We start from the raw sequence: 22,815 nt of genomic DNA, 5'->3' as shown, positions 1-22,815 counted from the left end.
TACGGCTTCTGAAATAGGTTGGGGACGGACTGGGCAATGGTCGCGGCCGGCCAAGGGAGGTCGACGCGGTCTGGTTTTGCCCGTTCCTGAAAAGGTGGAGTTATATAATCCTCGAGGAACGCAAGAGCGTCTTTGAGATCCAGTTGGGTCAAGCCTGGGCCACCGAGGGGAGGGCGGGAAGACGAAGCAAACAAACGTCTTTTCAGTCAGAGTTCGATTGGATTGAGGCTCGCTGCCACAGGCGAAGGTTGATGCGGAGGAAGATCTCGTGGAGGGCGTTTTCAACGAGGAATGAGGCGTGATGTTGATGGTGAGGGAGACCGGACAACGACCCGACAACCTCGTGAGTTGTGCAAGATTGTTCTGCGAGGGCAAGCCGCGAGAAAGGGAGGGCCCTTGCGTTTGAAGAGGCGCTCAGTCGCGGCGCAACGCAGGTGGGCTTTGGGTTTGGACTGTTCCGAAGGGTGGGTCGGTGGAATAGCTTTGCTCGTGGGATTGTCACAGAGCAATGTTGATCAGTCCTGGGGCTTAGCCAAAGGGGAAAAAGAGAATTGGGGATTTGCGGATAAGATATTTTCGCCACTCCAGCTCGAGAAGGGGGAGAGAGTGAACAATAACTCTGGGTGAGAGAGGGAGGAAGAGACCGAGGACGGGGGGGTTCGCAAAGGAGGAGAAAAGAGGCAGGATGGCAGCAAGAATTCATACGCAGTAGTAGCAACTAGTGCACTTGTGACTGCGGGAAGCGAGGTCCAAGTGTTGCAAAGAAACACAAAAGAAGGCTTTGGAAGCGCAGGCAGTGAGCAGAGACTGGCCCGGATACACTCCAAGCCGCGGTGCCTATGGATGGAAAGTGACCAAAGAGACATAGCTCCCTGCAAAGCACAGCAAGCTTGAGCCAGCCATGTGGACGGTCGACGACTGGTCCATGCTGGCTTGGAGTTGAATCGCTCTCTCGACTCTTATCCCATCTCTTTTCCTTCTGCTCCCTTACTCCTCTCCTTCTCGCCTCCTCTTGAACACGCCCGAGCGCAGCCAGACGAATGCCCACGTCACCACATCACACCCTTTCTTCGTGCGGATGCCGGTTCGACGTGTTACACCCAAGGCCTGTGTGAGGGCTGCAATCCGGTTTGGTTGGAGTGACGGCAGGAGAAGAGCTAGTCGAGGTGTTTCATGCGGTCGGTTTGAGGGGCGCGGATTGGCTGAGCTGGAGGGCGTTGATCTCCACATCTGGCTGCGCCTGCTGCAGGTACAAGGCACCGCACACTCCGGACAGGGGCTTGAAGGGGGGGACGAGTCGATGACAAGAAGCTAGCTAAAATCCAGGGGTCAGCGAGCCAACGAATCTACGAGTCAACGCTGGAGAAGTGGAACCAAGTGTCACCAATTGCAGCCCGACGATGCTTGGACCGCATTATGTCACTCGGCTGTGTTAGAGACAGAGACACACGGTGAGAGAACAGTTACCTACTTAGTATGAGGTGCCTACCTAGTACTTATTGAACAATGGGAAGATTGGGGGCTACAGTCATGGCTCCGCTGCACAATGACATAGCAGCCAACGTCTACCGATGGTGCAGAGTACAAGCACCAGTATTGGCCCAGCATTCGCCCATCCTCCCTGCGGTATTCCGTGAACATAAATAGCTATGTACCTATGTGCGAGGTGCCGAGTTGAGATACTCGATGGCTTCACTCCCCACCCCCGTCCGCCTGCTGTTTCGACTTCCAGGCATGTGCCATCTGCAACAGTTTCGACATCTTAGCCGCACTCTCGTCGTCGGCTGGGAACACATAGTCAATGTACTCTTCGAACCGATCCTCCTCGATCTTTCTCCTCTTCTTGACCTTGCGAGGCATCTGCTTCTCAATCTTCTCAATGTCCTCGGCCGACCCGTGCGTCTGCTCAAATGATCGCCATGCGTTCAACAGGTCCACTCGCTCTTCTTTCATCTCTTTCGACTTGAATAGGTCATGCGCCCGCTCAAAAATCTTCCGTGCCCGTCTCTTAGCTTCTTCGCCGACCACTTGTTCTTCGCCCTCGCCCGCCTCGGGCTCGCTGGGATCGGGAACGTTGATTTCAAATCGTGCGTAGTTAATCCAAACTTTGACGTGATCCGTCTTCTGCAGCAGCCGCTCATACAGGGCGCGGGCGCGGTCGTATTCTTCTTCGTACTCCTCAAAATCAATGTATGTCTTCCAAACCAGCTCTGGCATGTCCAGGGTAGGCTGTTCAATGCCCAGGTCGAAAATCGCCCTCGCTCGCTCCAGATCGTCCAGTCCGCGCTCTAGCTCTGCAAATTGGATCCATGCCTGGCTATTTGACGGGTTCCATTCGATCTGTTTTTCAAACAGAGTCCGGCAACGCTCGAATTCATATAACTGTTTCTCCAGTTCAATGTAGCCCCGAAACAACTTGTCCTTGGGACACATGCCGATGGCTTGTCCCAGAGTCTTCCTCGCCGCCGTCAGCTGCATTTGCCGCACCTCGAATTGCGCTTTCATGATCCAGATTTTGGCAAATGTCCATTTCTTGTGCGGGATCAACTTCAGACATTCCTGATAGACTTGCCTCGCCCGCTCCACGTCGTTGTTTGTCACTTCCTCCCATACGGCATAAAAGATCCATAGATAAATGTATCTTCGCCAGTGACGTTTCTCCTGTGAAGGCGGAACTTGGGCAATTGCTCGTTCGTAGACGTCTCGCACCCGCTCGACGTCGCCCCCCGTCTCTTCTAGACCTGCAAGGTTGAACCACACATCATAATTTCGAGGATTGGTCTTGAGCTGCTCTTCATAATGTACCCGGCGCTTCCCGAGGATCACATCTTCCACTCCCTCCCGATTTCCGAATTGTTTCTCGAATTGAGTGTACGCTTTATGCAGTGCCTCTGAGCGTGAGCGGGGCAAACGGTCCAAAGCATACTTGTAGATTGCGCGAGCTCGCTCATACTCCTTGAGTTTGGCCTCATAGCGAGCGTACGCTATAAAAACCTTCTCATCCATGAAGTCGTCACCGAGAGTCTCGATCGCGACGCCAAAAACATCACGAACCAGTTGGCTTGTACCATTCTCCTCTTCGAATTTGGCCCATCGGATCCAGTTTCGTGGTTCCGGATGTACGATAGTAAACCGTTCGAAGATTGCCCGCGCACGGTCATACTCTCCATATCTCTTCTCAAGCTTAATGTAAGCCAGCCAAGCAGCCTCGTCCGGCTCCCAGCTCATCCATCTCTCGAAGACCTGTCGTGTTCCAGCGACGTTGCCAAGAGTTTCTTCCATGTAGACATACTTGTACCAAAGCTTATCGACTCTGGGTAGAATCGTCACTGCTCTGTCCAAAAGATTCCGGGCGTGGTTGATGTTTCTGTTCTTCATCTCTGCCTCGATGTACCGAATCCATAAAACCACGCTCGTGCTATCCACATCCAGGGCCCGCTCAAAGATCGATCTTGCCCGGCGAAATTCTTTCTGTTCCAGTTCCCATTGCGCATACCGCATCCAGTTGTTCATATTAATTCTGTTGCGCCGCACGTAATCCTCGAATTCCTTGCGTTTCCGACCCTGGAATTCATGGAGTTCTTCGAGATCGGCGAAGCGTTGAGTAGGTGCTTGCAGACCAGGCTCTTGTCTATCCACAGCCTCCCGCAGCAGCTGCTCGGCCGAAATCTGCTGGGGAGCAGGTGCCTTGTTTTTGACCCTGGGAGGGCCTCTTGTCGACTCCATTTTCGCGAGAACGGAAGCGTCAGGTTGAAAGGATGGATCAGGACGAGTCACCCTGCGTCCGAGGCTCTGCCGTGTAAATGCTGATCAAGAAGAGGGCTGGAACAAGGCGCACGGAGACTGAGGCGTGGCGTAACAAATGGAACCTTCACAGGATGTGTGATGGCACGTTCGTGACTGCGGAGAAATTTCGCCAAGCTGAGTACTAGGCCGCAGTGCCTCGCGAGCTGGTAAGGATGCCAATATTCTCCGCTGCGCAAACTAATTCTCCTGTTCCGCAGACCGGTGGCCCAACTCCACGTCCGACTTCAAGTTTAATGAGCGCTCTTCTTTTGATAAGGCCGAACTGATTTTCTGCCATTCTTGCCACCCGTGTGACGATGGCGACCTTAGCTGACGAACTGCTCAATGACTTCGAGGATTCCGGTGACGAAAACAACGATCAAGCAAATGGTTTCCAAGATGGAGACGAAGCAAATCATACAGATGGCCTGGGACCTACGACTGATTACACAGAGCGAGGTCACGATGAGGAAGAGATAGGAGATGCCGATGAAGATCTCGCTGCTCAACAGGCCGCCGTCGCCGAGGCCGTCGACGATGAAGAAGATACCAAGGCCAAGGTTGAAAAGATGCGACTGGGAGGCGTCCGCGACGTGAGAAACGTTGCTGGTCTGATGAAGACTCTAGAACCAGTTCTCCAGGTAAGACGTTATCCTTTCCAATATAATAAAACCTTGTTCGTTTACACAATGTGAATATAGCCCTGACGGTTCGTCCACCCTGCAGAAAATAGCACATTACCAGAACATCCCGCCCGATCAGCGGACAACCACCGTTGGCTCAATTGAAGATAATCCTGAATACGCTCTCTTGACTCAGGCGAACTCCCTCTCCACACAGATCGACAGCGAAGTTATTTTAGTCCACAAGTTCATCCGCGATCACTACTCTACGCGTTTCCCCGAACTCGAGACTCTCGTGGCCAATCCGCTGGATTATGCCAAAACTGTCGCGATCATAAAAAATGGACCCGTGGACAACATCAAAAGTTTGGCCGATTCTACAGACAATATTGTCGGGGCTCCTCTTAGGTCTATCTTGGATGGGCCGACGTTGATGGTTGTCACAGTGGAAGGGACAACAACAAAAGGCCAAGATCTGACCGAGCAAGAACTTGAAACAACTCTCCGGGCGTGCGAAATGGTCCTGCAACTGGACAAAGCCAAAAAGGTCCTAACTGAATACGTGCAATCGAGAATGAACGTCTTCGCTCCGAATCTCACAGCACTTATTGGTTCGCTAACCGCTGCTCAATTACTCAACTTTGCTGGTGGGCTCAAAGGCCTGGCAAAGACACCCGACCGCAATGTACCCGCCATGGGCTCAAAGAGGCAGAGGCAAAGTGGTTTGGCCACCAATGTGGGGATCCGACAGCAAGGATACCTCTACCATTCACCCCTCATACAAGAAATCCCAAATGACTTAAAGGTCCAAGCGATGCGAATCGTGTCAGGGAAACTTATTCTTGCTGCTCGAGTCGACAGCGTGCATCAAGCTCCCGACGGCTCAACAGGTGAACAACTCCTTAACGAGTGCCTACGACGGCTCGATAAGTTAACCGAGCCTCCGCCGAACAGAGGTGTAAGAGCTCTGCCGGCACCCGATGACAAACCAAGCAGGAAGCGTGGCGGAAGAAGAGCGCGCAAAGCTAAGGAAGCGTATGCCATGACCGAGCTCAGAAAGCAACAGAACCGCATGGCATTCGGCAAGGAAGAAAAGGAAGTCGGCTACGGGACGGGAGAGGAAACAGTGGGACTGGGCATGATTGGCGCTCAGAACGAGGGTAGGATACGTGCCACACAGGTCGATCGTCGAACCATGGCGAAGTTGAGCAAGAAGAACCCCGGCTGGGGTGTCTCTGGTACGGCGACAAACCTAAACAGCGGCACAGTCACATCTTTGCGGGGTTTTGGGTCTTCCTTAGCTGGAGGAAACGCCACTGCAATCCGGACTCAAGGTCTTCGAAGCAGTGGTGTCGGAGCCGGTACCGCAAGTTCAATCGCATTCACGCCCGTCCAAGGTCTTGAGTTAGTCGATCCAAAGGTGCAGGCCGAGCTGAAGAGGAAGCGTGAAGCTGAAAGCGCGGGCTACTTTTCAAGTGGCACCTTTACTCAACTCAGTTCTGCAACGACAAATGGAGGGTTCAAGGTTCCTGGGTTGCCTCCGGCCAAGAAGACCAATATGGGGCCGCCCCCTGGGCCCTCTAAGTGAACTTGGAAAGAGGACCGTTGATTTGCTTGGTATTGGGCTTCATCTGAAGGACAGGGCCTCCGAGATAAACCTCTAGGCGCTAGTACCGAAGAGCCAGTTTGCGAGGGGAGGGGAATGTGCTGTTGCGATCACTGCGTTCAAGAACCGTATCCCGATGACTTGCACACAAGGTATGTGGTCGCTGACGGACGACATGGTACCTTTACTTACCTGGAGCCAGCTCCGGAAACAAGAGGTGGAGCACCGCTGAAGGAAGGGCAACAGAGGAGCGGATTTTCAGCAGCTCAGTCACTGTGCAGTGACAAATAACAGAAGCGGTGTTGAAATGGACCTACAGACCAAGTTGACAGATACTCAAGTCACAGTAAGGGCACAGGTTTTGAGCACGATGGCTCGAAGTCACTGCCTCACCCCGTTCTCTGATTCTTTTATTCCGCCTAGCATTTGCGAAGGGAGGACGTGGAGAGAACTCGGTCCAAACACTGCTTGACATGTTTACTTGCTAGTTACAGCATATCTGGCGATGTTGTGGAGTATCGTTCGAGAAGCCATCTCGACATGGAAGGATGAGCGAGTCAGATGTAGCAAGGGCGGCTGCGAGGGCAAATAAGGGCAGTACAGAGCAGAAGACTCGAAGTCTTGGTGGCATAATTTGGCCAGGCAGCGCTGACCACTTAGGGTCTCCTCTCCATCATCAATTGGCCTTGTATTTCCTGGGGATGGCAGGCCAACACAAGGGTCTGGGGAACGTATGTGTTGCATTCGAAAGAATCGAAAGCAGTAACAAAAAGACAGCCGTGACCTTTACACCGTGTGATAGATACTAGGCATTTCGGTAGCCGGACGCCTTTTTAATTACCTGCATATCTTTCTCTACCTTTGCCTTTTCCCTTGCGGCCGCTCTCCTTTCCCTCTGGGAACGGCCCTCGTCCGCAGCTGTTCAGGCAGTTCCCTGACAGTTCCTTTCCCGGCTTCCCAAAGCAGCCCGATGCCTTCCTTGACCTCGACGGCCGCGAGGAAGTACGCGATCGGCACCAGTTTCTCCTTCCCTTTCCCTTTCTCTTCTTCTGCCTCTGTCTCTGCTGTCTTCTCCCCACTCCTCTCCTGTGTCTCTGGTTGAGGAGGAGAAGGAGGAGCAGCATGTGCCACTACCCCTTCTGACAAGATGACGCCATTCTCACTCCTCCACCATTTCATGGCCTTGTCCTCGGCCAGGGCCTTGCGAATGTCGATGTAGATCAGGATCTGAGCGTCGCTTCTCATCCCGCTGATTACTTTGTTCTTGCCTAGCAACAAGCCGAGGTTGTTCCTCGACTTGTCTTTTCCCTTGGGCGTGGCCTTGCCTTGCGCATCGTGACTAGATCCAATTCCGGCACCGTCCTTGCCATCGTCCGCATGCGATGATGCTGGTAACACTTCGCTTAATGAAGGCCCGGTTGCGAAATGGACATGGTTCCTGGTCATACTCTTCAGGCCACCGCTGTGCAATATCTTCTCCCACGCCCCGTAGAATGTTCCGTGCACAACCGTGTCCGGAATGGTCGTGGGATCGTCCAGCGATATTGGAGAGAGGAGATTTTCGGCTTCGACGGCTCTCATGCTGTGACCCTGGGTTGCGCGAATGAAGAATCTTCTCGTGTCAACCTCGTCGCCACGAAGGGACTCCAATATAGATATTGCGCGCTGTGTTTCGGTTTCCGTTTGAGTCTCTGAATTTGGTTCAGGTATTCCCGTATCCGCCTCGATGGTCGGCGTGGTAGCCGCCTCGCCCCCCTGATCTCCTGCATCGTCGTCCTTTGCATCTGCTGCAGGGCTGCCGTACTTCATCGCAAACCTCTTCTTGTCATTCCCCTTGACAACTTCAATTACCTCCTCAAACGTTACCGGCGGCTTCATATTTCGTAACCGCTGCCATCCCAGCAAGTGATCCATACGCACATATCCGTGGTTGTCGATGGGGATGTGTTCCTGCACGGCCGCATGGCGCAGGAGGCGGGAGAGGGCTTTCGAAACGAGCACGGAGCGAGGCGAGTTGTCAGTGCGGAACCCACCCCGGCCACGGCCACGGCCCGGCATGGTCAAAAGAAGGCTGGTGAGAAGAAAAGCTAGGCAAGAGGGGCTGGCCAGGAGGTGATGGGTGTAGATGTCGAGGTTTGGAGAGAGACACAGCACTCAAGGGGGTACTCCGGCGTGAAGAATTAGTCGGCGACCAGTTGTCTCCTAGACTTACGGCTCAAGGAATAGTGAGGTGGGGTCAGTCTTTTGAGGACAGATATCGACTTGGCGTGGTGCCCTTGATATATAACCGGAAATCGATGGTTGCACAAAATGAGTCAAGTACACAGGAGACGATGCGTGCGTGACTCAGGCAATTGTTCCTGCAAGCAAGGATGGCTCCAGGCTGGGCGCTGTCGAAATTGAAGATCCCGCTTTTGATCGCGCTAGATCTTGGAAATACGGCAAATGTGTTCGAAGAGGAAGATATATTATATTCGCATGCAACGTCTCTCCACAGATTTGCAAGATATAGTTTGAAATGAATAAGGATGGGCGTTTTGAGTTCTCTGCAGAATTTCAAGTCACAAGGCTGCTCTTATCGATTAGACTAGCGTGATATCTCAGCCTTGCGTTAGTCTGGAAGGAATTGAAACTGAGATAGATGTCCATACAGCGGCGTCTCATAAGCTTCTCCATGGTTGCGGTGCAGGCTAGCGAGTGTTGTCGGGAGGGGGAGAGGAAGGGCCTAGGGTAGTCTTGATGAGTGCTTGATCTGAGAGGCCCTTATTAGTAAGAGCTGCACACAGCATGCCTATATGTCGAGGCAGCTACTGGTTGTACTTAGATACATAGATCGTCAAAACCACGAACTCGAGATCCATTCCAGCTCCTGGTGCTTCACACTCCGCGGCTCCCGACTCTTTGATTAGGTGCTCAAAACTGAGCGGATTGGATGTGTATATATCTTGTCATCGAGACGCCCCGGAAAGTTTCGTTGGATGACCACTCAATAACTCCAGGTTGGGGTGCTAAATTCCCCATGATCCATAAGAGATTCGTCAAATGTCAACGAGGGAAAGTGCAGGGTATAAGTTAAAAAAATAACCAGGCTAGCGAGATCAATCCGAGGAGATCTGTCCAAATGCTTTTCCCACAACTGACAATTCCGCCCAGAAAAAACATTCAAAAACAGATCACAAAACAGGAAAAAAAAAGATGGGAACAGACATCCCAGACAACCCGCCAATATGCTTAAAAGTTCTGCGAGATCCCGCCCTGGGCTTGCGGGAATGTTGGTGCTCGCTCGACGCGGGCGCTCCTTCTTGCTTGGTTGTCACGTATAACTGGTTGTGTGCCAGGTCCACCGTACGATCCGTCCCCATACGGCCCATGGCTGGGGTTTGCGTCATTGTATATGTTGTAAGGGACTTCTTCCTGATAATATGGGCCAGGCATTTGAGGTGCATCTGAAGATGCCTCAGAGTGGTGGCCCGAAGAATATGCTGAAGAGGCGTTGGATGGTCCGCGGCGGATATCTCCCGTACCACTGCGATGCCTGTTGAGTCCCCCTACAGTCCCCAGTGCTGCGACACCATCTCCACCCTCAGGGTGACCATTCATCAGGGGGTCTGCAGAGTATTGGTCGGACGTCGCATTGGGCGAAGCCTGCGTAGCATGACCTCCGGGTTGACTGCTGCTCTCTGACAGGGCGGGACCACCAGCGGCTCGGCCGTTGGAACCTAGTGTAGTAGATGCTTTCCTGTTGGATGATGTTGCTCCCCATCCACGATATCCACTGTTGTCATCTTGCCCTTCAGATTGGTTGTCTGTGTATGTAGCTGTGGCCACTCCCAGTGTTGGGTCGCTGTTAGGGTTAAACCCATATTCGGCCATCTCGCTCTTGCGGAGTTCCTCCGCATTCTTCCTGGCCTTTCTCTTCCTCCAGCAGAAGAATCCAACCAAAAATGCTGCAGCAATGACGACTATCGGTATGATAACAGCTATTGCAATCTTTGCGCCTGAGCTGAGACCGCTAGAGGAACCGGACCCGGAGCCTGAGGCACTTAATGCTGATGGCGTGGGGGATGTGTTAGAAGAGGTGAGCGTCACTGAGGTTGTGGCAGTGTTTGAGGTTGGAGTGTCTGGAGAGAGAGTGGACGTGACGACAACAACGGAAGGACTTTGGGTGACTCCTGAGGACGACGCAGGTGTTTGAGTAATGGTTTCGGTGACAGCAACGACGCTGGGATTGGTGTCGACGGGAGTGGTGGAGGCAGTGACCACTGTTGTCGAAGGGGGAATTGAGATGGACGAGGTGATTGTACTCGGGGAGGACGTGTCGGATGCTGAGGTATCAGGCGTTGAGGATGGTCCTGTGACAGTGACAGTGGTAGAGAAGGAGGTTGTAAGGCTGGTCGAGGTTGTGCCGATAACAGTTGTGATGACCGAGTCGGTCGCACTTGTATCTATCTTCTTTTAGTTTGGAAGCTGGGGCATGGACAGGCCTATCCATACCAGTTGACATTGTGGACTGAGATTCTGGAGTGAGTTTTGAGGGCAAGCAGTGCCTGCCGCAGCAAGCGGAGGGAGTCCGAGTTCAACGCGTATGTAGCACAGCTCACTCTGTCCGTCTCCCCAGAGTTCTTCAAAGAGGTTGTAGATGGTTGAATTCCAGTATGACACAACCCCTTGTCGTAAATTCAGAGCTTCGCCCTTGCCGTCAGCCGTAAAAAAAAAAATTCGGGCCAGACGAAATCGAATTGGATGTGTTTACGACGCGAGGGCTGTCTGTGGTCCGTGGCCCGTCCAATAATACATACAAGGAGACGATGACAATGAGTGGCGACTTCTAACAATATCAGATGCGAGGCTTAGCGTATACAGTGAGATAGGAGAAGATATAACGTAGCGAACTGGACGAACAGACGGAGAGAGACGACATCTCAATGTAGTACTGGGTAGAGCGAGGAGAGACAAGCTGCTGCTGGAAGGCGCAGCAGGCAGTGGCGAGCCAGTGGCAGAAAGAGGAGAGAAGCAGCAGAAGGGAAGCGAAGAAAATTGGGACGATGAAAACAGCTGCAATTGAGGGCCGTGGATGTGGATATGCATGCCGGTGGTGTGGTTGGTGGAGCCTATGTGATTATTATTGGGTAAGCCGCATGCTAAACTTACCAGGAAGCAGGCACCTGGCACATACGACCCAGACTAGGTGTCCTTGGGCGCCCTTATTGCCTTTAAGTGCCCCCAGCTGCCCTCTGGACCTTCTGCTCTTTGGCCTATAGCCCTCCCTACTCACACACTATCAACCCTAGGAATCCCCCCCAACCCACACAGCCGAGATTCCGTCCAGTTTGAGATTTGCAGAAGCCTGCCGCCCGTTTCGAGAACAAAACTGGGCACAACCCTGGTCGCTGCTCTCGACATAAGTGGTACCTAGGTAGTATCACTTCGGCGAGGCGGTCTGCTATGTACATACTTGTAGGTATGTAGTATCGAGGATGGTTATCAATTGGCGTTGATGATCATCGCCCTCATACGATTATCGTCCTTTAGCTGAGGGGTAGCCATCGGCGCATTCCGAGTGCTGTTGTGTTGTGCGGCTCTATGCAGCTTTGATACCGACCTACCTGGGGAGTCTGGTCCCCGTCCCCCGTACCAGGGTACGGAGCACCCGATGATGTGAGACTGCTGCCGTCGCGACGAAAATCCCAGCCCATCTCTTCGGTCATTATGATACGCAAGCTGCACCGAAGCGAAGGGATCGTACGACTCTCGCTCCCGATCTTCACCCTATAGGAGACGCCAGTTCTGCAAGGTGAACCAAGACTCCTTCCTTGCTGCTGGATCTTGTATTCCGCCTCTCCGCTTGTGTTTGCCCGTATTAAACATGCCGAGCTGCCTGATTCTGGTTGCTTGCGGCAGCTTATTAATACTCGGGTAACTCTCAGCGCAGAATCCTGCCAACGAAAAGCGCTAATACCATGCAGCTCGCATGGATCCCGTACGAGAAAGGAAGGACAGCTTGCATCACGGTCGGATCGAGCCCGGAATTGATCGGCAATCCAATCAATGGAAATGAATGCTTTTTGGTATTGTCACCACTCACCACCACCATAGATATCGAGGCGGGGGAATATCTCCACATTGATATTGTACATTTGAACTTTTAGACACGGGCGCAGACCCAGAGACTCCCAAAAGAAGACTCCCAGGTCTCAGCGGACCCAGACACAGCGGTATTTTACTAACAGGAGCCCCTGAGCCCGCCCAAAAATGCCAGTCGCCATGCTGCTTAGAAAAGTCTCATATAGAGAGTCATGTCCTTGGGTCAAAGATATCGGTCAATGTAGATACATCCATCACACTGCATCAAGGGCATTCATCGGTTTAGATCCCATTGTGGCCTCAAAGCTGCCGCAAGCTCGTCTCGGGTCCCTGCAACATTCTTCGGTATTCGACTGACTCGGTATGCTCCAGTGCGGATGTTGTGGAGGTGGAGAGCCGAAATCCCAGATCGATTGCTGAGAATACTTCCCGTCTCACTTCCGGTGTCGGTTGATCGAAGTCGCGATGGAGGTGCGAAGTCCAAAGCTGTGAATGTGGATGACTTTCTTAATTGATGTCTGCCAATTACGGTTAACTATCGTCACCCATCATTAGATTCTGGAAAAGAAGGACTTACGGGCTGGGTATCACCGCCAGGTCATCGAACGACGAAGCAAGGGGAACATGAGCTCTCACTGCTGGGGAATAAGGTCTCAATCCTCCTCGAAGACTATCGGGAGTCCCAGCCCTCTGATTGTGGATTTTCTTGGGCGGAGCGAAGTCAATGGGCAAGAATGTGTCCTCTTTGAGTTTTGCAGGTGTGGGTAAGACGTTCAATGCCTTCGGTGGCGGCAAGTTCTTCTTCGGCGGCACGCGAGGATATCCCCCACCGTACCGACCTGATGCTGATGAAAATGCCCGGGGACCTGACTGGTAGCTTCCATTAGACACTGTGGCGCGATGTCTTCCATACGTGCCGTTTTGTGACATTCCTCGAGGTGGATGGTATGCCGCTTGATCATAGTAGCCATCTTGATAGGCATCTGGTCCATAACTGTCCTCGTAATAGCCTTCAGCACCATCGTAATATTGCATGTTTTGAGCATGGTTCTGTGGTTTGCTGTCGTCAAAGTATTCTTTATAAAAAGACCTGATACGGTTGGCGCGCTGCTCAGGGTTTTCGGTGGGATCGTCAGGGGGCAATGGTCGCAGGCCCATCGTGAGTCGACGAGGATCGTACCCGGTGTGATCGTCATAGTCCTGGTAACCATAATACCCATGCTCGTCGTGGTAGTCACTATACGCCTCGTATTCATCGTAGTAATCGTCTTCTTGCTGTTGAACTTGGGTTTGACCTTGCGATGTTTGATTTTGCGAGTGCTCTGGGTGAGGAATATCCATTGAAGCGTGAGCGGAGGGAGGTGTATGATTTGACACATCTAGAGGCATGTGAGTGTCTTCTTCGGGTTGCAGTGTCTGTTGCCTGTTGCCTTGTGAGTCGATGAAGCTTAGCTGGGGTAACCTTGGCTGGCGCTCCTCTTCTGGTAGATTCAACGTGATGCCGGGTACCGTGGACGTCTGGTCCTGAGGGATTGAAACTGTGTGCGGTAGACGTGAAGGCGGAGCGTCCTTGAGTACGGCCGCAGGAGGCGCCTGGACTTGCACAACCATTGTCTCAACTGGTACCTCCTTCACAGACGATACAGGCTCTTTCTTACTGGGCGGATCTTCTTTTCCAAATGGTCCACCACCACTAATGAATTGGCCAAGATAGTTGTTACTGGCTCTCAGGGCATTCATTCCGCCGTTGCTACTCGCTGTGCTCACAACGGAGTCACGTACCGGGTCAGGCAGAGCGGGAGGGAGCAACTTATTGTTGTTTCCTGGTGGCACGGGTATACGGCTCCCCGGTGCTTGGTCCGCTAGAGTACTGCGTTGAGACGGAGGCGGCCCATTTCCAGGCTCTTGGGCATTGCGCAACAAGTTTTGGTTCGAGTCGAACGGAAATCTGCGACTGGAAGACCCGGTAAAACTTGATGAATCGTCCACTGGGCTTCTGAGACTTGACGGTGGTCGAATGGAACCATCATCTGGAATGAACGTGGTAGCCCGATACTTGTCATCGCCAGTTATGGAACGAGAGAGGGAGTGCAGTGATTCCCTAGAGTGTTGCAGTTCGGGAGGCAGAAGATACGGATTGTTAGCACCCATATCAAGCGACAAGCCCCGACCACGTCTACTACCACTTTCCTTCTCCTGGGCCATTAACATCTCAGGGCCCTTTCGGCCATTTTTCTTCCCCGGGTGATGCTTAGATTCCAGGAGGCCAAAATCGAGTGATTTGTGCTTATCTTCGGCATCCTCTTGTTTCAACCGTTTTACATGGCGTCGGTGCAGGTATAGCAACAGGATCAACGCGATCCCTAAAGGAATGACCACTCCCAGAACAATTGGCAAAGTCGTACTCGACCCATCAGAACCGTAATACTTCTCACAGGCGCCTGAATTGTCGTTTGGTCCGCATGAGGTTGTAGTTGCTGGGCTCGATGAACTCGAAGACGATTCGGCTCTTTGTACAAGGGAAGGGGGTCTCTCCAGGTAAAGGCCTTCTAACCGAATGTCCGGGATGGGACCTGGACGAGCGAATGGGTTCCGAGGCTGGATCTGTGGTTCATTTTCGGGGAGAATAGAGGAGGACATGATATTAGGGCTGGATCGGGGATTGGTTTTATCTGCCGACAAAGGCACAGGCGACGATTAACAGCTGCTCTAGCAAGACATGGTGGCGGGCAGAGAACTGTAGACTTTGCTGTGCTTGTTTGGCAGGACAAAGTTGCGTTGTTGGTCAATGTGAGGTCCAGACTGCGCACAGAATGAAGGCGTGGGACGAATGCACGACAGCCGCTGGAGTGTTAATCTAATGAATGACTTGCGTGAGGTGCCAAAAGAATGACTGCAGTTGGGGAAAACGAGCGACAAAGAATGAGTGATAGAAAGACGACGGAAGGCGGGCTTGCACAAAGCAATGCAATGAGTTGCTGAAAGCAAACGATATTACATGGGTACAAAGAAGACAAGAGAAGCAAAGCTGTAACTTGTGCCAAGGCTCAATGCTTGATGCAATGCTCGATGACCACGGAGGGCGAATGGGTGGGGTTTAGGCGCACCAGAGATTCTCTTGGGCGGCCACTAGTCTGGCTAGCCAGGGCCAGGAAGCACTCGGGGAGCACTCTGGGAGCACCAAGCACCTGGGCTTCTGGCTTAGTGAAGTTAACGGAGTGGCTGCGGGGCCTGAATTTCGCAAACCCCGCCTGAAATTTGGCCACAGGATGAGCCAGTGGACTTCCGCGGGCGTTTCTGGGCTCACGGGTGGCTGATGGGGGGCTTACTTGGCGTGTAATCCATTGTACTCGACTTGCGCTTGGGACTCTGTACAGGTGGCTCAGGCGGTGTAAATAGTATACTTAAGTAAGCAGTACGAAGTAACCCCTAACCCTACCAGGTGCCCTACCTACTTAGGTACGTGAATGTACTCCGTGGTGCTTCTCCAGGCATCTATCTGTATCTGGTTCCATCTGCGCCAGCACATACCGCAGACCAAAGTCCCGCTGCAAACTCTCTCATCTACTCGGTAGGTAGAGCCATTATCCTTTTTCCCTAACATAAACAATGCCTTTCCAAAAAAAAAATCTCTCAGTGCGACGCTCCAATCGGGACTTCATGGCGTGTCACTGGCATCGCCTCTGCGAACCAACAAGTGTCAATTTCCGAACCCAACTTCGCGCCGCCACTAGCCTCGTCTTGCCTCGTCCCAGAAAACCCCCCCCCCCCAAAAAGAAACTGCGCCCACTTCAACTCCATTTCCTCTGACCCTTGCCCATCGAATCATCCATTCCTACCGAGTATCTCACGACTCTAATACATAGCCCAACCAGGCAAGACGAATCTCTGCTCGCGTGTCGGGTCGGCTGTGTCCCAATCATTCGTCATTTTTCATCAGCAGTGTCGGCCTATCAACAATCCCTTTATTCTGGAGGGTTTCCCCTGGCCCATGCATTGTGACACCAGTTTAGCTTGTCTTGCCCTGAGCAATCTCCAGCCAAATCCCATTATGAAGTGTCTTGCGCGTCTGGATCTTCGAGACTACTTGGTATTAGCTCGACACGCTGCGTTGCACATGCCATTGTTGCATAGGTACATTCATACATACTCGCTCTTCCCTCGGTCATTCAAACCGAGTACCACTTCTATACTGGTACCTGACGAACAGGATGCATTTGGCCGGATCCTTTTGCTTGGGAGAGAGACGGTTTGTTCGTTTGGCTTGTCTGGTCAAGAATATCCTCGATCGATAAACAATCAACAGCACGAGTGACACATGGCCACGTGACTAGCAATCATTCCCGTTCCTTCAATGTGGCACCTCTGCTTATATCTTACAATGCGTCAGCATTGTAAATTCTGGACACTCCCTAAGTGAGAATAGAATGACTCATAGTTGATCCAAGTAGAATACAGCATCTATAAAGAAAATCTTTGTGCAATTCCACATTCACACCTCCACACAGCGACAGAGAGGAGACGATATCATCCGTTGATTGCGATATTGTGAGCTTGACAGGAGAGGAAATGTATGATATAGTCATCGTTGGAGCTGGTGAGTCACCTCATGGCCTCGGGACGGGATAGAGCATGCTTCTGAACTCGAAAAGGCATCCATGGTCTTATCATGGCAAAGACCTACCTGGATGTCTATCCAGACGCTCGATTGTTGATGCTGGATTCAGCCGAATCGATTGGAGGGACATGGTCTGCAAATCGACTGTACCCGGGCCTTCACTCGAATAACTTGGTAGGATCTTATGAGTACTCGGATTTCCCGCTCGATCGATCCGCTCTGGGAATCAGCACTGGAGAGCACATCCCGGGCCCAAAGCTGCACCAATACCTTCAGGATTTTGCTGCTGAATTTGATTTGACCAGGAGGACCAAGCTTAATGCGAAAGTCGAGGTTGTCGAGCGTTTATCTCCAGATGAATGGAAAGTCAGCTACCGAGATGCTTCCGACTCTGTCGAGAGCGTGTTTGCAAAGAAGCTCATCATTGCTACCGGCCTGACAAACAATCCATTTATTCCTCAGTTCCCGGGCCAGGACACTTTTGAGACCCCTGTCTTCCACGTGAGGCATCTCAAGGACCACGCAGACCAACTGTTGAAGTCCGCCAAGAACATCATTCTCCTTGGAGGTTCCAAGTCTTCGTACGACGCGGCATATGCATTTGCGTCGCAAGGGGTGACTGTAGACTGGATTATCCGTGAGTCTGGCCACGGTGCCAACTGGATGTCACCGTCCCTTGTTACACCTTTCAAAAAGAGACTTGAGGGTTTGGTGGGCGTCCGCTTTTTCACCTGGTTCAGCCCTTGCATTTGGGGCGACCAGGACGGCTTCGCGTGGGTTCGAAAGATGCTCCATTGTACCTGGATCGGAAGATTCTTCGTCGACAGGTTCTGGGACATTCTGACAGCCGATCTTGAAGAGCGGACCGGCTATAACAAACACCCCGAGACCGCAAAGTTGAGGCCGAAGCTCCCCGCCTTTTGGCACGCATCTTCGCTGTCAATCTTGAACTATCCCACTGATGTCTTCGAATACGTCCGCAATGGGACTATCAAGGTTCATGTCGCCGACATCGATCATCTCTCGAAACGAGCCGCGTACCTGAGCGACGGTACGGAACTGAGTGGGGACGCTTTGATTTGCTCTACGGGCTGGCACCATCGACCCTCCATGAAATTCTTGCCTGAAGGCATCGACGCAGAGCTAGGGATTCCGAACCATTCGAGCGAACCTGAATTCAAACTCCTCAGTCGCGCCGACAAGGAGATTCTTAGTCGTTTTCCCCGACTTAAAGACCAACCAGATGCATACCAAAATTACATGCCTCTGCAACCAACAAAGGACGAGGCCGGTGTCAACCAACGCCCTTTCCGCCTGTATCGCTTTATGGTGCCGCCCACAAGCATCAACAACCCCTCCATCGCTTTCCTCGGCATCCTTTTGACAATCCACACCGTCCCGGTCGCACAAGCCCAAGCGCTGTGGACCACAGCTTATCTAAACGGCCAACTGCCTGCTCAACAAGATAATCCCACGAAAAGTTTGGATCCGGATGCCGTAGCTTATGAAACGATCTTGCAAACCCAATTCGGCAAATGGCGGTATCCGGGGGCATTCGGGAAGCAATTTCCCGACTTCGTGTTCGACGCGGTGCCGTACATGGATATGTTGTTGAGAGATATAGGGCTAAGGTTTAGAAGGAAGAAGAGCTGGTGGGCGGAGATCTGGTACCCATATGGGCCAGAGGACTACAAGGGTTTGGTAGATGAATGGCGGGTTAAGGTGAGTTGAGACATGTTAGCTCCATTATGCTCACGTTGGCGTTGACACAATACGAATGCGGGAAACACGTCGGACGCTGGTGATGGCCTCTGCAGCAAGCACAGGCGAAAGCGAGAGACACAAGTGAATCTACAGCAACGACAGAAGCAGGGCAGGAGAGTATTTAGTCCAGCAAGCGTGCAAGCATCTGAGAATGCGTCCCGTTTCTGGTTGAAGAAGCTATGCTTGTTATTCATTTTGCTGAGCACTTTTCAACTCGACATATCGTCGACGAGCAAGATGAGACCACTGAAACCACCTGGCCCTATTTCACTTCGCCTCCGATGAGTGTGCTGGCACTTTTCGACGTCTTTAGCTCAATTTCTTTTCGCCACATCCCTGAGTGCTCTCACCAGCTGGAATGGCCAGCATTTAGACGGTAGTATCTGAAACATGATATCATGGGCCAAATGGTGGAGCAAAGCACAGAAAAACCGGTAGAGTGCATATACTTGGTGCAGGACAGCATTTTTCTCGCCGGAAGCTCAGCCTTGACGAGTTCTCGTTAGTCGGAACTAAGAGCGCTGTTGCATCACGGGCCCCTCAAAATTCCCCTGATCAGCCCTCAGCCGCAAACGTTGCTCGAAGTGACACCTTCGCAGATGGGAACTGTAGTCCTCTTCTTTGTCAAATAGTGTATGTGGGGGGGTGAGAGACACTAATAATAGTCATAAATGCTACCAAAGCGTCCAACAAATTCCGCGCCCAGCTGGCTATTCTGCTGGAGTATCAACGACAGCAAACACTAGGAGAGTCGCCTCGGGAAAGATGCGTCTGCCGCTGAACCTTGTGCCGAGTGATCAGTCCCGGCCGAGAATTGAGAGCAACCGATATGTCTTGGGACGCAGGATTTTTGGCAGAGAAGACCCTCGGGGGGTTTGAGGCTGCTGAATTGAGACAGGTGTTGCGACTTTTTCTGGCAGAGGAATCTCACACGCGCACACACAGTGAGCTCGGCTCCACCGAGGCAACCGAGTCGCTCGTCGCTATGGAAGCCTCAAGATAACGTGGTGGTTGAGGCATTGCCTGCCGTTGAGGTGGAAATCGGTAGTTGCCCGAGACGACAAAGAGTATTGTATGGAGTAGTAATGGCCATGACAACAACTCGTCATCACATTGGGGGAAATGCATGACCCTTTTCCTCTTGCGGCATGCCGAGCGATCGGATGCAGACTTAGTCATGGATGGGTTTTCTTGAGAAAGGGTCAGGAATTCACGCCGGAGGCTCGCTTGTTGGGTACTATCATCGACTGAAGGCCATCACCACAATACTGAAGCTGAGTATTTCCATTTCTTGGGTGAAGCGGCCAAAAAGCCCCCCCCCCTCCCCTTTTGCAGGAAGGAGAAGGTGGTGGTGATGGCGGTGTTGATGCTGAGGTGGCAGATGCTGTGTCTTTATCCGTCCTGTCCGTCTCATGCAGAGGAATTTGTACTGTTGCATTGCACCAAGGGGCACTGCTTTCCCTTACTGTGGGAATGGACAAATGAGAACACAAGGCTGGATGGCTCCCCTCCCCTCCCTTCTCTTTTGGCCCTACGAGGCACAAAGACTTTCTCTATTTATTATTACTAATTCAACTCTGGCCAAATCGAAACATCCCAGCGGAACGGCCCTCGACGCGTTTGACCATGGTGCAAACCTACCTCGCGTACTAGCCACCCACTGGTAGCCAGGCTACGCGGCCCAGCCTCCTTGGATAATGCTCGAGGGCTGCTGGGCATGAGACGTGGGCGGCTATCAGGCCAAAAAGAAATTCTACGCGACCTCTGACTTGGGGGCGGAAGCGGTGCCACCAATGCATCGTTGTTGAAGTCGCAGGACATCTCACCTCTTCGCTGATCCTCGTTGAATTGGGGGCCCTGATAGTACCCAAGCTCTGGGTACGGAGCACACACCTACTTTTCGAAGATCGAACTTTATTCTTCTGTGCCGTTTCCCAATCTCCGGTCATTATCACGGCCTGCACCCCTCGGCGTACCGATTACTCCGTAACAAGTCACCCAAAACGTTGCGGACTAGGCCAGCCACGTCCATTAGACCTTCCATTCTCAGCTTTCTGTGTGCCACAGGTGATTCATGCATGACTGTGAGTTGACGACGCAGTTGAGGCTCGGTTTCAAGAGAGGGATGTGAAACTCGCTCCTCTACTGCCCTGCATCTTCTTCTGTTATTTCCTAGTTCCCCCTTTGCCTCTACACTTGTCTCAGCAATAATGACTCTTTCCACGAGGCTGTGTCACTGATGGCACCCTCCAGGCTGCGATTCTGCGCAAGACCTCACGATCCCACGTGCATACACCTTGGTCGCAGACTGACTATTCACATTGGGACTCTCAGTCTCTCGAGTGCCGATACTGACGGTTTCTCGGTGATTCCACCCATCGCGCAGTTCAGTATACCAGCTGACGACTATGCACGGGTCCGTATATCTGCTGGTACATGAACATCATCCCTTTGGCGTGCGGGTCATTCGCTCTGCAGATATAACGAACTATGCCCTCTTGTTCTTGAATTCAGTGCCAGGGTCATCCATAGACTCAGACACGTTACCTTCCGGTTCCGGCAGGAAAAGATACGATGAAGACCTCTCCAGTCCCTTTCATGCTGCTGCTTTCGACATTCGGCCATGCGCAACAAGACAACGATCAATCCGATGACTTTATCACCTGGCAGGATTCTCCCAACCAGCGAGGCACAATGGATATCATCTGGTCATGCTTGTTCACCGTCTTCATATGCGTACGTACGCTCCCAAACGTGCGTCGGTGTCCCAAAGAGCTTTGCCGGAAGCTGTGTGTGCCCCGACGCAATTCATCAGTGCTAAAAGGAGGCCCAGGTTTGGACGGCCGTTCATCTCAACGTACCCGCTCCGCCTGATACAGACACAACCCTGGCTTTATGGCTGAGAAGGATGAAATGGGGTACGTCCCTTTCTTTTTCCTGCTGAGTGCTCAACTAACGTGCTCGGAGTTGGAAATTGTTGCATGGTTCCTGAAATCGTCTTACTGCTGGCCGCCGGCCAGTGGTCTTTGGCTCGTGCTTGTTGGCGCGAAATGAGAGAGATCATTGTCGAGCTCGACGAGGCGCACGAAATGGAGGCTGGCGAGAGGTTGAACGCAAAATCCACGGCTAGCCCGACAATCGAATTGATCGGTCCCAACAACCCGGAGATAGATTCTGCAGACTTGGCGAAGGCAGACAATACCCGACCGAAGCTGCGTCGATCCGAAACCTTCGAAGAGGAGAAAAAAAGGAAATATGATGAAAGGTGGACGTTGCGGCATGCATTCTATGCAAACATGGGTGGCTTCCGGCTGAGGGACAGTACCGGCCAGGTGTATATTGTCACCGCCAAACACATCAACCACCTCGTTCGGAAGAGATACATCGATGTGCCCAGGACAACCCCCTTGGAAATCAATGACCGCAGCAAGTCCGACAGCTTGGCCAAATTTTTGGCCATCATGCAAGTGGGTTGGCTCGCCATACAGGTGATCGCCCGGACCATTCAAAAACTGGAAACGACCACGCTGGAGATCACAACTTTATCATTTGTGGTCTGTACCTTGGGTACTTTCATCGCGTGGTATCGGAAACCATACGACGTGCAAACTTTTGTTGTGCTCGAGATGCCAGCCTATGCGATTGAAGAGATCGACTTGAAATTCGTCGAGCGGAGCGGCAAGCAGCGAGATCTGCTGGAGGAGTATATCGCAGGACATCAAACGAGCAAAGTGGTCGATAACAATGGCAGGCTTCTGGCGCCGTACAACAAGCTGACAATCATCGACGATGGTCTCCCGACATTTACCGCTTCATTCACTGACCTATATGGGCATTTCTGGGGACGCAAACCGTACGACGCAAACCGAATCCGCAATGACCGCCTGCCGGTGATGGAGAAGCCGGTCACAATTGTCTGCGCCATCACCACGCTTGCTTATGCTGGTCTCCATATTGCGGCATGGAACATACCTCTTGCGACCAACATGGAACGATTGCTGTGGCGAATCTCGTCCATCGTCATGATATGTTGTGTTGTCGCTTGGTTCTTCATGGACCACTTCGAAGAGTTCTTGGCCCATAGAAGAGCTAAGAAGGGCAAGGTGACCGACGGAGTGATTGTTCCTTGGTGGAGGATTCCGGCGTCGATTGTTGTTGCTATCATTTATGGCGTGTCCAGGCTCTATGTTCTTGTAGAATCTTTTGCGGCGTTGAGATGGATGCCGCAATCAGCATACGAACAAGTGAATTGGGGCAGATGGGTGCCGCATTTGTGATGATGATGATGATGATGATGATGATGATGATGATGATGATGATGATGATGATGATGA

The 22,815-nt window shown here is 52.2% G+C and overlaps 7 protein-coding genes across 7 annotated transcripts; 3 read left to right on the top strand and 4 right to left on the bottom strand.

Moving 5' to 3' along the window:
• Positions 1-1,692: 1,692 nt before the first annotated feature.
• On the bottom strand, positions 1,693-3,726 carry A1O5_05071 (pre-mRNA-splicing factor clf1; the record flags this gene model as incomplete). Its single annotated transcript, XM_007745674.1, has 1 exon — positions 1,693-3,726. The coding sequence occupies one exon, from the start codon at positions 3,724-3,726 to the stop codon at positions 1,693-1,695; it is 2,034 nt and encodes a 677-aa protein (XP_007743864.1).
• Positions 3,727-4,103: 377 nt separating this feature from the next.
• Positions 4,104-5,997, top strand: A1O5_05070 (uncharacterized protein; the record flags this gene model as incomplete). The annotated part of the gene is made up of 2 exons (XM_007745673.1): positions 4,104-4,427; positions 4,513-5,997. The coding sequence occupies 2 exons, from the start codon at positions 4,104-4,106 to the stop codon at positions 5,995-5,997; spliced, it is 1,809 nt and encodes a 602-aa protein (XP_007743863.1).
• Positions 5,998-6,870: 873 nt separating this feature from the next.
• On the bottom strand, positions 6,871-8,073 carry A1O5_05069 (uncharacterized protein; the record flags this gene model as incomplete). The annotated part of the gene is made up of 1 exon (XM_007745672.1): positions 6,871-8,073. One exon carries the CDS (start codon positions 8,071-8,073, stop codon positions 6,871-6,873), a length of 1,203 nt encoding a protein of 400 aa, XP_007743862.1.
• A 1,173-nt stretch (positions 8,074-9,246) lies between these two features.
• On the bottom strand, positions 9,247-10,519 carry A1O5_05068 (uncharacterized protein; the record flags this gene model as incomplete). Its single annotated transcript, XM_007745671.1, has 2 exons — positions 9,247-10,460; positions 10,510-10,519. 2 exons carry the CDS (start codon positions 10,517-10,519, stop codon positions 9,247-9,249), a joined length of 1,224 nt encoding a protein of 407 aa, XP_007743861.1.
• A 1,854-nt stretch (positions 10,520-12,373) lies between these two features.
• On the bottom strand, positions 12,374-14,739 carry A1O5_05067 (uncharacterized protein; the record flags this gene model as incomplete). Its single annotated transcript, XM_007745670.1, has 2 exons — positions 12,374-12,617; positions 12,677-14,739. 2 exons carry the CDS (start codon positions 14,737-14,739, stop codon positions 12,374-12,376), a joined length of 2,307 nt encoding a protein of 768 aa, XP_007743860.1.
• Positions 14,740-16,768: 2,029 nt separating this feature from the next.
• Positions 16,769-18,448, top strand: A1O5_05066 (uncharacterized protein; the record flags this gene model as incomplete). The annotated part of the gene is made up of 1 exon (XM_007745669.1): positions 16,769-18,448. The coding sequence occupies one exon, from the start codon at positions 16,769-16,771 to the stop codon at positions 18,446-18,448; it is 1,680 nt and encodes a 559-aa protein (XP_007743859.1).
• Positions 18,449-21,531: 3,083 nt separating this feature from the next.
• Positions 21,532-22,758, top strand: A1O5_05065 (uncharacterized protein; the record flags this gene model as incomplete). Its single annotated transcript, XM_007745668.1, has 1 exon — positions 21,532-22,758. The coding sequence occupies one exon, from the start codon at positions 21,532-21,534 to the stop codon at positions 22,756-22,758; it is 1,227 nt and encodes a 408-aa protein (XP_007743858.1).
• Between the last annotated feature and the right edge of the window lie 57 nt (positions 22,759-22,815).

Source organism: Cladophialophora psammophila, assembly GCF_000585535.1.
Source record: "Cladophialophora psammophila CBS 110553 chromosome Unknown aczJe-supercont1.7, whole genome shotgun sequence".
Lineage (NCBI taxonomy): Eukaryota > Fungi > Ascomycota > Eurotiomycetes > Chaetothyriales > Herpotrichiellaceae > Cladophialophora > Cladophialophora psammophila.
Note: the sequence above shows the minus strand (reverse complement) of the source record. Positions and strands in the feature narration are given on the sequence as shown.